The sequence below is a fragment of the Parasteatoda tepidariorum genome, chromosome 1, assembly GCF_982258835.1.
Source record: "Parasteatoda tepidariorum strain Cologne lab strain chromosome 1, Ptep-v5.0, whole genome shotgun sequence".
NCBI lineage: Eukaryota > Metazoa > Arthropoda > Arachnida > Araneae > Theridiidae > Parasteatoda > Parasteatoda tepidariorum.
Genome location: NC_141755.1, coordinates 4,269,618 through 4,285,719, shown reverse-complemented (window position 1 = coordinate 4,285,719; position 16,102 = coordinate 4,269,618). Strand labels below are relative to the sequence as shown.

At 30.0% G+C, this 16,102-nt stretch overlaps 1 protein-coding gene across 2 annotated transcripts in view; it reads left to right on the top strand.

The window, feature by feature from the left end:
* The window catches only part of tyn (trynity), a 51,051-nt gene that overhangs the window by 30,437 nt on the left and 4,512 nt on the right, over nucleotides 1–16,102 (top strand). Inside the window, exons 3-11 of one of the 2 annotated variants that reach the window (XM_043041940.3) lie at nucleotides 2,638–2,907; nucleotides 5,909–6,175; nucleotides 7,206–7,318; nucleotides 11,632–11,860; nucleotides 13,172–13,321; nucleotides 13,956–14,131; nucleotides 14,209–14,342; nucleotides 14,504–14,643; nucleotides 15,741–15,822. In XM_043041940.3, the coding sequence (XP_042897874.2) occupies nucleotides 2,638–2,907; nucleotides 5,909–6,175; nucleotides 7,206–7,318; nucleotides 11,632–11,860; nucleotides 13,172–13,321; nucleotides 13,956–14,131; nucleotides 14,209–14,342; nucleotides 14,504–14,643; nucleotides 15,741–15,822 (1,561 nt within the window). Of the gene's footprint in view, nucleotides 1–2,637; nucleotides 2,908–5,893; nucleotides 6,176–7,205; nucleotides 7,319–11,631; nucleotides 11,861–13,171; nucleotides 13,322–13,955; nucleotides 14,132–14,208; nucleotides 14,343–14,503; nucleotides 14,644–15,740; nucleotides 15,823–16,102 lie in introns of both variants that reach the window. The other variant, XM_087158451.1, reaches the window with a different exon arrangement.

Genomic DNA, 16,102 nt, shown 5'->3' with positions numbered 1-16,102 from the left:
CTTCTCAAAGGTTGCCGAAGTCGAATTTATTTTACGACGCAGCAAATAAACAAAATTCTTTCTTAGAGAATATTCTCTCTGTGGTCTCCGAGATAATGCTTAAAAAGCATACATCAAACATAAGTGGATATTATTTTTGTTACTAATCTTTCAAAACTAAACATGAACCCCAGACTTTCGCTCCACTTCAAGCAGATTAGACGTCATAAAGTCCATTTACCATAACTTCTAATCCGAAATCTGACTAGCAAAAACAAGATTATGGGGTTCTGCTCGGAATGATAAAACGTGTTCGCATGGAGTTTTTTTTTCAGATAAAAACTAAAAGGTAACGTATTCTGATCCTCGTGGCATACAGACTTTGAAGATTCGCAGATTTTGAGAATGTTCTATTTGACATGGTCATCGAGCATGAAGCGCGTGCGAGCTCGCGTTCTCACAATAAAAGGGCTACACTGTAACGCTGCTTGATTTTATGTGCAACGTTCTATTTAAGAAAAAGATTTGTTGCAAGAGTTTATATAACCTTTCTCTATATCTCGTTATTTCTGCAAACATCAAAGCACTGAGATTAGATTTATGTGCGATTGTGAGTCTAGTCTTCATCAGACAGTCTCATCAATAAGACAGAACAGAAATATGAAATAATGTTTAGTGAAAAAAAGGTTGGCATATAAATTTTTTCTGCTGCAGTAAAATATATTACAAAACGTTTAAGATCAGAAGTTTATATTTCTTTGTGAAAAAGTATTAATTAAAATATGAGATGTAATTATATTTAATAATCAAATATTTAAAGGAATATCTTGCAAATAATATAACTTGGCATGCATAGGATTTAGTTATGATTATTTTTAGATATTAATAAATCGAAATTCAAGTCATTTAAATTTTTATGTTTACAAATTTATAAAAAAAAATTTATTACGCTAAATTCAATTCATTTTAAATTTATTTTATTTAGAAACCTAAAGATAAACTAACTCAATAGCATTTTTTAACTTTAAATATTATTTATGTACCTAAATACTTTAATAAAATAGAGAAACTTTACAATTTTCTTTTTGCTTTCCAGGAGAAAACTTTTGAGTTTTTTTTTTTTTCAAACTGTTTTTAAATCACTTTTTTTGCCAGATAAAAAACTGCAAATCTGAGAAAGATTGATTAATTCTGTAGATTGCAGTCCAAATATCAAAGGTTATTTAATATTGGTTCTATCCAAGGGACGACCTTATAAAAAGTTTGTCCTGATTAATTCTTCATTAATTCTTTGATTTTCCACATCCTTATTTAGGTTAACCCTTCAACTCAGAATTTTTGTTGAGCGCATTTTCAAACTTTTTCTTTCTTTTTTTTTATTAATTTATATCAAAATAAATGAGTGGAAAATATTATGTTCAATATTTTAATAATTTATGGTTATGCAATGCAGGATAAAACACCTGTGCATTTATATGCGTTAAGGATAAAATCTTCCAAACATGACTCACTTCCATAATTTTTCTAATTTGTTTTTACTTGCAGTTATTGAGATCAAAAAGAAACAATAATTCATCATTGACATCTCTTCAATTTTCAAAATCAATTATTGATGATTTGCAATATGAAAGAAAGAAAAAATTGGAATTTATATTTAAATACAAATATAATTCCGATAATCTAGCAGATTTTTTTAGTAGCTATTAGACTGTTTTTTTATGATAAAAAAGTATACATTGAAGATTCATTTAAAAGAATATCTCTTAGCAAAGAAGGCTTGTTTTAAAGGTATGTTAAAAGGTTTAAAACTAATTTAGAATTTTCTCATAAATCTACTTTTGAGTGACGGAAAGCGTCACAGCATGCATAAATATGCTGTGTGGAAAATTACATGAAAAATGAGTGGAGATTGTAAATTATTAATTTCATGAAATCGAATTAAATGATTTAACCTCAAAGATATGTATTTTAAATTTTGAAATTTATTTTATGATTAGGACATTTTTTACACCTTGTATTTAATTCAAAAAAGGAGTCTGTGCCTTACTAAAATAATGTTGAGTTGTATCATGTTTATTCATGTCTGTATCAATAAAAATTTATTTTTTTTCTAAAGCAATATTTGTTTTAGGTAAATTATCGTCTTGGATTCAAAAAAAGAGTCTGTTCCTTACAAAAATAATATCAAATTGTGTAAAGTTTCTTCTTTTCTGTATCGTTAAAAAAAGTATTTTTTTCTAAAATAATATTTGTTTTGGTAAATTTCGTCTGATATTCAAAAAGCTATAAAGTTTATAAAGTCTCCTTCTTACAAAAATAATGTTGAATTGCATACGTTTTTTCTTGTTTCTATCATTAAAAATTAATTTTTTCTCAAAGACGATATTTGTTTTAAGTAAATTATAGTCTGAAATATTCGAAAGAAGGAGTCTGTTACTTACAAAAATAATGTTGAGTTGTATAACCTTTTCTGTATCGTTAAAAAAAAATTTTTTTTCTGAATCAATATTTCTTTTAGGTAAATTATAGTCCGACATTTAAAAAGCTATAAGTCTATGGAGTCTGCTCATTACAAAAGTGATGTTCAGTTGTATAAAATTTATTCTTGTTTGTATCGTTAAAAATTTTATTTTTACTATAAAGCAATATTTGTTTCAGGTAAAGTATCGTTTGAAAAATTAACAAATCAAGATTACAGTGGAACTGTTTATTACACTGTGTGGAACGTCTCACTGTATGAGTGCCTGGGATGGTGCAGAGAAGAAACAGAATGCGCGGCAGCTGCTTTCAGTTTCGTGGTCAATCCTTTAACACCCACTCAGGAGACAACGTGTCAACTGCAAAATGAAACTCAAGCCACTAGACCCAATGCAGTATCACAGAGAAGTGTCAACACTTATTTCATGGTGAAACTGAATCTACGTTCGGGTAATGAACTTCATTTTTAAAAAAAATGATTTAAGTGCAAAAATTAATGTTCTCGATATTATTTTTTTAAACCAAGTGTATTAAGCACATTTCATAGATAAATCTAATTTTTAATTTGTTAAACGTGAAGTCTTTGCATACAAGTATAATACTCAGTCTAATAATGGTGTTCGATAAGGAAAAAATTGAGCACATATTTAACAACATCTACGGCTAAAGCCTTGAAGATAATAGTACATTTTTACAGCACATAGATGAATATTTAATGCGTCTGATTGTTATGAAATAAAACTCTACTCAACAAGAGCTGTTAGTAACTAAACTCTTTAAATAGATAATCCCAAGAAACTGAAGCGATAAAATATGACTTAATTAAAAATATTTATTATCTTTAAAAATAAGCAGACGAAAATAAAATGTTTTAAGTACTCAAAAATAGTTTTTTAAATAAACGCCTACATTTGAGTTCTGTCCACTTTTATCACAAATTGCGTACATTTGAAGCCAATGAAGTTATTTAATCGAGTAATAACTAAACTCCATGCTTCAGCATTCCAATTGGGTATACTCGTATTTGTTTCAACTTCATCTTTTCAAAATAAAAATAAGAAACATTGATAAAAATTCAATTTTTTAAGGATAAAAATATTAAATATAGTTGGTTAAAGAATGGAACATATTAATCCCAGAATCTAGATAAAGTATTTCTCAACAAGTTGAGCAAATTTTAAATAAAAACGATAATTAGATAAGGCCACGAAAAAATAAAAATATCACATTTCGATTCGATAATCCATAAAAATTTGTTCTCCGCACTCTATTAAAGATTAGAAGTCCTTTAAAAAGCAATAAAATCAAAATCATTTTTTAATTATATTGTTTGGAAACGGATTATTTTATGAGTAGTATTGTAATTCACAAATTGTGAATTCGTTGGCGATTCAGTAAGAGTGCTTCTCCCCATTGCACCATGTTTTCAAAGAACAAAATGGGGAGAAATGCAGGAAAAGAAACGCTGCGATGGTTTCTCCTCAAACATCGGAGTATAATAATCGCCAGATGATCAGCTTAACTGCTAAGCTTCTATTGACTTCTTTCTGACTAAAGTTGCTTAACTTTTGGATTCATAATTTCTAAAATTTTTTTGTAGCTTCTATTCAGTAATAGTGTTTCAGTTATACATTATAAAAGTCTTCTTCTATTTTATCTTTTAAACTAACAGCCATTATTGGTTAGCCAATCCACTTTAAAGTTATCTTTAAGGTGGATTGGCTAATCATTTAAGAATATTTTGCCCATCGGCATATTCTCTCTAAGATTTTCAGTCAATACTTTAATTTCTCATAGTGCTTCTCATTCTAAACAATCCATTGATGGTAATGAATGTTGAATAAGTGCATAGCTTAGCATTTTTTAAAAGCGATTAAAAAAATTTAGATAAACGCTAACGATGATTTCTTTAAATTAATGAGATAATAAATGAATCTGATATAGTTATTTTTTTCATATCAAACAGACATTAAATAAAACATCTACAGAAGCATTTTTTTCACATTTAACTATAAAACTATTTGATACAATGGACACCATTAGACTGTATGACGTCTAACACCTTCTAGAATACGAGTTAGCAAGCATTACATGCAATTCAAATATTATATTTTAAAAATGACGATGTGGGACTATCCATTTCCAAGACTGAATCTGTAAGACTTTATGTTTTTGAATGTATAAGACTGAATGTGTCAAAACTTTATGTTTTTAAAATAACATGAATCTGCTATTATGTAAGCCGATATTCGTCTGTAAAAATCTTAGGATCCATTTTAAAGTCCATCTTTAGAATGATCTTGAATTCTAGCGTTCTTATTGTTTACACATCCTTGAATTTTTCAATTCTTGGAAAGAAAAAGTATTCAAAAGATTTGTCAAAAAAATGGCGAATGCTTCATCTCCACAACTACACTTTTAAAGAAACAAGATTTTTATAATAATATAAAACCACAATGTAATAATTAACGATCTTTTTTCCAAATGAGATAATTAAAAGTCACATCTAAAACTTTTGCAACAATTAAATGCATGTAGAATTCAAATATTTCAGGAGTTATTAAATCAATCCTGAAAATAATAACAGCACATTGTACTATTGTGAGGTATGAGCATTCAATTTAATTTTTAAAAGGGCTTTAAATTGAAATTCGAATTGAAAAGATGTTCTAATGACGATTAGTGATACTGAATGCTCAATTGTCAGTCTATTCCTAATATAACTTCTCCTGGAGTACATTGTTGAAATAAATATAACAGCACTTAATTAAGTCTAGCACACAATTTTCGGCAGTGTGATAATAAAAATCAAATTCGTTAATAAGTTTGTTAAGTTTAGAATGTTGATATAGTATTTTTAGAAACTTCGACATCATTTTTTTAGAATAACTTTGAGGTATATTTTAGAATCATTTTGAAAAGACATTTGTGAAAATATATCAAAGTTTGTTTTTAAAATATTAATTGTAACTTTTAGTTTATAAACTTTACTGCCGGGTGTGAAACTTCACATGTTATGAAATATTTTTCATACGTTTTGATAAATATCACTAAATTTAAAACTTGTATTCTGAAACTAAATAACAAAATCATTTTCTCACATACCTTTATATACCTAATACTAAAAATAATTACAATGCTAGTGTTCATAACCCAAATTTACCCTTACTAAAATTCTAAATATTTTTTTCTGAAACTCGTTCCTTCTAACAAATCACAATTATGACACCTTAACAACCTGTTTCATCCTGATGCTCAACAGAACATAAAAGTCTGCTTAGACATTTTGAGAGCTCTTAAGAAGCAGTGATTTTAACCCATCCTGCACTAACTCACCTGCCTACCTCTCATGAAACATGCCTCAACATGCTGCTTCTGAAAGGGCACTCAGAGTGGATAAGCCTCATTCGATAACTAGTGTTGTTTCATGTTCTAGTTCTTCTCTCAACAGAGAGTGTATGTAACAGACTATGGTCTTTCGAACGTGTCCCCAACCAGAGTCTCCGGGGTCTGGAGAATGCAATCATATTCACATCCAATAAGGAAGCTTGCCTCTCCGCTTGCCTGGCTGAAGTTCGATTTGTGTGTCGCTCTGTGGAATTCAACTACCTCACCAAGGAATGTAGATTGAGTGAGTTTGATCGAAGATCTCCAGGAGTCTACGTTCATATGGTGGATTCACAAGGAGTAGACTACTTCGAGAATGCTTGTCTCCAACGTAAGTTTATCCTCTTGTTATTACTATCAGGGATGTGTCTAGCGTTTTAGCAGCCCTGGGCTAAGTATATTAAAGTAGCCGCCTTAGGACACCATCCAAAATTATCTTGTACAACTTATAAAATTTAATAGTAACCAAGCCGAATGCGCAGCACAACTGTGTTTAAATATTCTAATTATTTAATCCCTTCAATTTTGACAGCTTCATTAGTTCTGAACAATATATTAATTAAATTTCCCCCCGTTTAGCTGTTGACTGAGGAATTGCCCGTGTGAAAGAACACTATTTCAATTTTAACAATTTTCAAAAGATGTCCGTGATATAGTCAAATGTTTTTATTTTTGAATTTCAGTTATAATTTAAAATCTGTTCGGCAGCCATTAAATTTTACAAATGAACGTAAATATGAGTTAGGGGCATTTTAGCATAGACGGCAGCAGAATATTTCTTTTTTACTATATTACTTTTCTGAAAGTATATGCGTAAACATTTTGAATCAAAGCATATACATATAACATATCAACGTATACAGTTAAGCCAAACATTAATAATATCTGATCACGCTATTAACGTTCTACTTGAAGATAATCGGGTACTTAGGCCCGATTATGCGATTTAAACCACGTGTTTGTACTTACAGCGGATTAACATTGCAACTGTAAGCCATGAGTTTAAGCTGAATCCATTTTCAGATCAGATTCAATTGGATATATGTATCGCGTCATAAACGAATGCCACGATGATGTCACGTGCAGGTATTCGTTTATTCAGTTTTTTAACTTTTTCCATTTATTTAGCGAAATTTATTGTTTGCGATTGCATGTTACTAAATTAAAGTAATATTCATTTATTAAAAAAAATTAAGAGGTGTATAAAAGACAATAAATTTCGTGTTTATTCTAAACATGTCATCGATTATAGAGGAAATCAAGTACTTCATTTTCCATTTTTTAATAAAGTATAAAAAAAGTTTTCTTATTTTGAAATCAATCACTTTAAAGTCTCAATAATAATTTTCCTGTTATTCCAGCTGACAAAGTATGCCGAGGACCCAAGAACTATGGTTATGCACCAGTCAATCTGCCACAAGCTTCTTTAACTTACTATATTGATCTCAATTATTATTTGGACAAACAGATATTAGTATGTATCAATCATCATTACTTAAAAAATATAAAGGGGTTTTAAATGTTTACGATATAACTTTTCTTTGTGAAATCTATAAAAAACAACTTTAAATATTATCTTTTAATTTAATTTGAATATTAAGTATTCAGCATATTACCTGATTGAAAACTTCATCCGCTTAAAAAAACAGTCGACATGATTAAATAAAAAACTTATAAGTTTTCCTATTTCAAATCTCTTTTGTATCGTTACATTCACGTCTGTCAAGTCTTGAAAATGGGCGCCTACTTTTTGATGCGCTTATTGTCGATTGTTATTTTATTTTTGCATATTTTTGAAGCAAGCATATTATAATTCATCATAGAAAAATCTTGGAAAATTCTATATTCTTAATTTGCAGCTCCTAATCTCAAACTAATCAAATTATAATTCCACTTTAACTTGTTGCCCAGTAATCATATTAATTTTTGTGAGGCACACGATATAGAAATCTTCCGATTTTGCGCACTATAGTAACTTTTGCTAAATGTAATATTATTTTATACTGAGGGGTACGTTACATCAGGACAGAATCCCTCGCTGCAATTTCTCTTTGAACTACATAAGTAATTTAAAGTTTAGAAAATGTGGGATCAAGTAAACCATGAAGTTTCGAATGTCGAATTTCTTTTTTTAGAAAAATATAATGCAAACAAATTATGGCAGAATGAGTCAAAATTTGATTGCGCTTTGAAAATTTTGGAAATATTGATTCAGAATTGTTTTTTTTTCCCTAGGTTTACCTAAACTTCCTTTTCTTTAATTTTTAAAATGACAATGGAAGTGAAACAGAATTTATCATGATGTGTTTTAACCGCGGTATAGCTTCCTCTTTCTTCCATATTTCATCTAACAACCTTAGTATGAACCCATTTTATTTCATTTTATAACCGGCGGTGAAAAGCCAACCATAATTCTGAGTTTACGGCTATCCATGTTCAGCTCCGTAGCCTTCTAATTTTGAACCCAACTCAGGAGATAAGGTAACTCCTGGATCGACAAGCTAGCTTTCGTGGAAGACTTTTTAATGGAACTAGTATAGCGTTAGATGGAGAAAATCACGAAAACCTCTCACGGTTAGCCCGATGGCTAGAGGATTTTTAATTCTGTCTACAACAGCACTGTGTTCGTTGTGAGCCTAGTGCGGAATTCGTATTAACCAGTTCGGACCTGGGTCACCTCACTGAACGTTTTATCCTCTGGATTATCCTTTATTATAAATCTCGTACAGAAAATTATTCATTCGATATATCATTCGTATTACACTTTCCCAGTTTTATAAGTTCAACAGTATTCAATGAAATGAACGGCTCCGTTATGTGCACATATTTCTGCGATGTGCAGACTTTTCTGATATGCACATGAAATCTATGAGAAACAAGCGTGAACTTCTTTCAATTCTACATTTTATCATTATCTATATGTTTTCTTATATTTCATTCTAATCTAGTCATTTTTTTTTCTTTGACACCTTATAGTTCAAAAAATAAAGCAGAGATAGTAGGTCAAAGATTATGCCGTTTGGCACATATTTCGAGAAACTTCGGACTTACATTTTTGAAATAGCTCTGAATAAGGTCGATCAAACCAGTCGTAACATCACCTTCACGAATGTCAATGTATTGCACGAGTCTTTGACACGAGGTACAAGTGTTGCTAAGCAATTCACGTTACAACTTATCTCGATATCTTATCATTATACTCTTCAGTTCGCCACATTTATGACTGTTTCAAGACCTAATGGCTCTTCGTGGCATCTGTCGGAAAAGAATTTGATTTTCTAAGAATTACTTACCGTTTTAAAAATGCATCTTTTATTCCATCCTTATTACTATATTTTAAACGAAAAAAGATCACTAAAATTTAAAAAAAAAAAACTACTTTGTTTAACGGTACTTGAACATTCTATTACAAAGATTCGAGTATATTAGATAAGAGATTCAGATCGATTTTTAGAACTATCCTTACCTGAACGCTTTTAATTTAAAAATAAATGGCAAAAAATATATCTAAATCATTTTTAAAATTTTAGACAGAAAAATTAAAAACTGTAGTAATGAGCAGGGCCAACTCAAAACTATGTGTGTGCATAAATTATGACACGAAGAAAGTTGAGCACAACTTTATTATAATGTTCCTAAAATTTAATTTGATGACAAAAAGTATCAAATATTTTTTTTTTTAATTTCAGTATTTTTAATGACATGATTGTGCCTTTTGTACCAACATATATAGGGTTGCATACTTTGACCTCAGATTCGTGTAAATTATTAATAGTTAAAAAAGAGATCAAATCAGAAAAAATCACACAAAAAATCAGAGGTCAGGCTATATTAGATGTTTTTAGAACATTGAAACATAAATAATTTTTTTAACAAAAGTATCAGGGAAGTTTACTCTGACATAAGAGCCAGTAGAGTGCGCTCCATATCGCTTTAACTTTTAAAATCTCTTATCTAATATATCCGAACAATCCAGTTCATAAGTCTCACCTGACATTATAATTATTAATTTAATAATAATTTTTCATCAATATTTCAAATTGTATAAATTATTGATTACGCTATAAACAATCGATAGCGTAACAGATTAAAATCTTAATGAATAATGCTACTCGATTCATGACATTAGGTTTGACTAAACAGCACCAGTCCTGCTATTCTCAAATTTCCGATTCACATTTCGTATGAATTTCCATTTGAATGAAAGTAATTATGATAAATGATTATGATGAAGTGATCACATTAGCAGTTGAAAAACTTAATAGAAAACCGTGTTTTAATGTCAAATGATATAGTATTGTTAAAGAGAGAGGTACTTTTTAAAGTTTAGATTTTTATTTTTAATTTCCGTAACGATGTTCCCTAAATCATTATGATAAAAAAAAGCATACAGTAGCAATTGAAAAATGTAATGGAAAAACATTAGTGAGTTTTTAGATACTTTTGTGTTTATTAAAAAAGTTTAAGTATGAGCATAATATAAGATATGTAATGTCTGAAAATGTTTACATGACCTCCCGTGCATGGTAGACAAAACATCCCTTTTGTATACAAATTATTGAAAACTTATGAATGTACCAACTGTTAATCTGTCTATACATTGCAACTTAAACTTTTACATTTATTATTTTTATGCACAGTGATTGAGATAATTTTTTTAAATAAAAACAAGCATTCCACGGGAAATAATAAAAAATAAGCTAACTTTTTTTAATAAATTCTTCTTTACGTAATTAAATCTTTTAACATTTAGATCCTATTAAATATGATCTTTTTTTTTCATTGCGGCCTCATTCTTGAATAAAATAAAGGCAATAATTAAAGGTGGAGCTTGATGCTTCATGGGGAAATAATGTGTTTAAGAGTTCATATGATGTGTCTTGATCGTTTTTGTTTTGATAAAGATATATACTTCTGAGCGTTGCTGCTCTTCCTTCTTCAGGAAAGTATTCTTTTTTTGTTTGTAAACAACCCATATGGCATCTTGGTGTCTTACGTCAAAATTTGAAGGAAAAATAAGTAAATAAATAATAATAATAATTAAAAAGAATAATAAATTAAAAAAAGATTTAAAAAAAACGTTTAATCGGTATTTTTGATCAAATACTTACTTGCCTGACTGAACTTGTAAGCGTAAAAATGTATGTTTGATTAGAATTTTTACAATGACCCCGGCATGTCAGCCATTCAACATAATTTATGAACTCTTAATTTGTATATTATTTATGCGATAATGATCTATTGAAATTCAACTATCATTAAAAATCTTTATCTTAGTTAAATATCTGAATAATTTATGGCTAATGATTTTATTTCAAAATAAAAGTTTTTTTATTTGTTTCCATTTGAGATACGGAAGGGTATTGTTGTGTTACAAATGATGCCACACAACTCGTCTGGATTATTATCTGGTCTTGTTTCAGACTCACCTGTCAGTATTTTATTAAAATAATTCCATCACATCATTAACTTTTATATTACGGAACACTCACAAAAATATGAACAGCAAAAAATTTTCTACACTCGTAATTTTACGCTTGAAGTAAACATTTATTTTCTGAAGGAGTTAGGCTTATGCGCGAGGTAACTATTTAGGGATTTTTCATTCACTTTAATTTTACGGAACACTCGCAAAAATATGAACAAAACTCGTTACTTGAAGAAAATTTATATGTTCTGAGTGAGTGAGCTTACGTGCGAGAGAACAAAGTGAGGGATATTTTTAAACCGATAAATTTTGATTCCTTGCATCAAATAATATATTCTTTTTTTATGATTTCAAAACAGGTCAACACTCGTCAAGAATGTCTTCAGCAGTGTTCTCTGGAAAGAGAGTTCGTGTGCCGGTCAGTTCTTTTCCGTGCGGAACCGAGAACAAAAAAAGCCATCTGTAAACTTTTCCACCTCGATCACATCATGTTTCCCGATGGAGCTGAAACTTTTGCAACACCCAATCCTTTCCCCCTCTTGGACACTGGTGATAGCACTGGAGTGTATTTGGAGGCTATCTGCGCAAGTACGATAATTGTTTTCGTGTTCATGCTTTCATATATTAGGGGGACCGGAAAGTAATATCGTTTCATGCATTTGACGTCAAGATTTTATTTTTAAACAATAATGCATTCACCCTCGTTAGCAACAACCTTTCAGTGCTGGATCGAAAATGAATTGGTTTTTAAGATATTTATGATTTGGTTAAGATATAGATTAATATTTAATGCTCCGAAACGACATTGCTTTCCGGTCCTCCTAATGTACTTTTTTTTATTTAAATTTCTTCCCGAAAGAAGGCAAATATCTCATTTTCTTTATAGAACTTCCGGCTTTTAGCCCCAATATTTTAAAAAATTAATTTAGTTTCAAAATTAAAGCTTAATCCTTTTGACGCAGAATTCTTATGAAACACTTTTTTTCTCATTATCTTGTAGTAATTTAGGAGAAAATAAATGAATAATATAGCATTTTAATAATTTATGGCTATGAAATTCAGCGTGAAACATGGGTGACTTTTTCTGTGCATGAATTAGATAAATTTAATATAATTATTACCCATCAAGCAAGAAACGAAAACATTCATTTTAAACTTGTCACAAAAAGTTTTTGCGAACACGAGTGGTAAAAATTGCTATATTGATGGGGAAAAAAGTATAATTGGCAATATTTATTTCAATTTTGTTACACTAAACCATAAACTATCTTCAATAAATCAGAAAAATACAAAAACAAATTACGCACTTAATTGCATTTTTAGCGAGCAGAAATAGATCACTCGAAAAATCAAATACGAAATGTTACAATTACAAAATTGTATTAGAAATTAATCAAACAGATGCCAACATAAGCTTGGTATATATTAACCCTTTTATGCGGAATTTTAATGAAACATTCTAATCAGAATGCGGCCATACTACACCAAATGATAATGATGTTAAGTAATTTAAGTGAACTGATCAAATGGTGATATTAATTAAGTCTAACACATCAAAGATAAAACGTCATTGAGGCATATGATAGTTATAGAATCCATTTAAAAGGCTCGTAAGACTTTTGTAGTATCATTTCATAACGTTTCAATGATTAGAATATATTTACCATAGTAAAATACCCAGTAGCACGCCCCTTAAGAATTGAGTAAAAACTGGCATCTAATATCTTTTATATTCCAGATAATGCATCTTTTGATGATAATTTGTTTTATTTCCCAGATGATACATCTTTCATTTCACAGATAATACATCTTTCATTTCTTAGATGATACATCTTTTGATAATACATAATTTATTTCTTAGATGATACATCTTTTGATAATACATAATTTATTTCTTAGATGATACATCTTCAAAACGGAATAAGCCTTCGAAGGGTACCATCAATTTGAGTAGTGCACAGCAACAAACTCCCCAGCTACCCACTAGTGTACCATTTTATCCAGAGAATCAGGATCCTTCCTGCGACGTATACGGTGTCTGTTACGATGGTATGACAACGACTTCTTTTTTTTTTACATCGAAACTTCTTCATAGATTGGTTTTTTTTTTACACTTATTAGTCAGTTATTTGTTTTAATTGAATTCAGAGAATTTAAAGTTAGTTCTAACTCAGATGAATCTTCCAATATGAAAATATGCTGCAGCCTTTAGAAAATTTTGCTAACTCCAATAATGCTATAAAAAATTTTAAATAAAATTTAGTAAATTTCTAGAAAAATGTTTGTTGGTTTTAATAAGAAACTTATTTATGAGGAGATTGATTATGGGGTTATTTTAAATAATAATGATCATTTTTCCTACCCACACCGCGTCATTTAGTACTCGTATGTTTAAAGTTGGGGACCTTGCCAATCTCTTCTAAAAATTTTGAAAGATTTTGTATTTATTAAACAAGTTAGAGTTATAAAAAGTAACATGATAGTCACATAGTCTTATTTTATTTAAAATAAAATAAATGAAAAACTATCTAGTGGACTTTTTTTAAAAAATTTTATCCTAATGGTTCTTCAATCCATTAAAGTACGGACTCGGGTCATCGAGAATAAATAGTTTTTTTTTTAAATTTTATTTATTTATTTTTAAGAAATTTGAACTTTCCTAACATAATTTCCCTTTGTGTAGTGTCCATCCAATGCACGGACTCTAAGATCATCGTGTTCGTGAAGACAAATCGCCATTTCCACGGCAGAGTATATGCTTTAGGTAGAAGTGAAACATGCCACGCCAATGTACTCAACAGCAATCAATTCAGGCTCGATCTCTCTCTAAACGGACAAGACTGCAACACGCAATCCATGGTACGACCCCTTTACACTCCTATACATCTTCATGTTGTCTGACGTCATTTATGTAACTTAAAACTTTTGTAAAATAGGGAGGTGTGTACACGAATACAGTTGTTTTGCAACATCACAATGTCGTGATGACAAGAACGGATAAAGTGTATAATGTACGATGCACATATGAAGTCACTTCTAGAAACATATCTTTTGGAATGATGCCAATCAGGTAATTAAGAAACATTTTGGTATTCGTTGAACATTTGCAATTTTGTACACGACTTTCTTTAAAAAAAAAAAAATTTCCATTATTTTGTCGAACCCCTGTCGTGTGTGTGTGTGTATAATATATATATATATATATATATATTTATAAATCTGTTATTGTAGGGATCCAGATACCATGCAAGTGACAGCCTCTCCAGAAGCCCCCCTTCCCAAAATAGTCATCCTCGGAACGGAAGGAAGAGAAGCTTCCACAGTCAGGATAGGAGATAAACTTACCTTCAGGATAGAAATTCCTGACGGAAGTAAGTGATAAAGTTCCTTCCCTTTTATTAGCAATCATCATGTACCGCGATTGCAATAGAGTGATAAACCATACTTTTATCAAAGGTGATCATTTTATATCAAACCCTTCCCTTGCAATGTTTCCCTATAGTTAGCTTAAAATTTTTCGGAATTGACAATAGAGAACAGCACAATGCATATAAACATCTTTTTGACAGGGACGTATTTTCAGGAAAGTGTTTTTCTCCCAACCATTAACTATAATTGACAGTAAACTTATCTTGGGTAAGTATTGACAGTATTAAACTTATTTACCGGGGTAATAACAAGCTGTGATTACAATAAATTATAATAGCGATGAATGGATTATTGGCACTATAAAAGACATTAGTTAAAGTTTTTTCTGCATTTTTCATTCATTCAATAGAAAATTTCGTGCCTCTGAAGCACTATTTCAGACATAAAATAATTGAATCCAATATATGCAAATACACAGAAACATTAATCTATTTACAGCTGAGATTATATCTAAAAGAAATACTTAAAATATTTTCTAAATAAGTTAGTTTTTCTCTATATATACAACTGAAGATGATATATTTTTTACAAATAATTTTGGTTGGGTTGTTACGACACACTCATGAGTTATTGGTGGCAATCTAAGATTTTTCCAATTGGATCATCATGATGATCCGAAAATAATATTAGCGCAAGCGCATTCTACCCTATCACAATTTAGATCGGTGTGCATGATGATGGTAGAAATAACCCAGTCTCCGCATCACACTTCACAACTGTCTGTGGACTTTTCCGGCTCCGGAATTGTTAGGGACATCACATTTGAGTGGATTAGGTATGATTGTTGTGTGATCAGACATGGTGCCTTCAGCATGGGACTCCAGCTCAACATTGGCAGGCGAATACTTAAAACCAATTTTATAGTTCCTTCAAATTAACAATCGAAGTTTAAAACAAATATATACATTTATTGTTGCCTTAAAATAAACAGTCATTGGAAATAATTATAACATCAAAATATATTTGTGCTTTAATTTAAATGTTTTTTTATGGATAAATTATAATTTGTAATAGTTGTTACTTTTGTATTATTTTACAGCTCCATACGGAATATTTGCTCGCAGCTGTGTGGCAATGGCAAAAGATGCAAGAAGTGTCTTTGAAGTGATTGACGACAGAGGGTAACTTTTAAATAACCAACATTTAACAATTTTTTCAACAGTTGTGCGTAATAATACCTACCAACTTGCTCCTGATTGTGGATACACATTATGTTTATAATAACAAAATTTATGTTTATGTATGATTCCGGGCTTAGTAAATGCGATATATCCACCACTCATTCTAAACAATTCAAAGCCTTCTATGAAATACCTCTTTGTTGCCACTAGAAAATCCGTTTAATTGTTAGTCGTAAGTAAAGGCCGTAGTTACAAATTGATATTTAAACAAAAGGCAGTT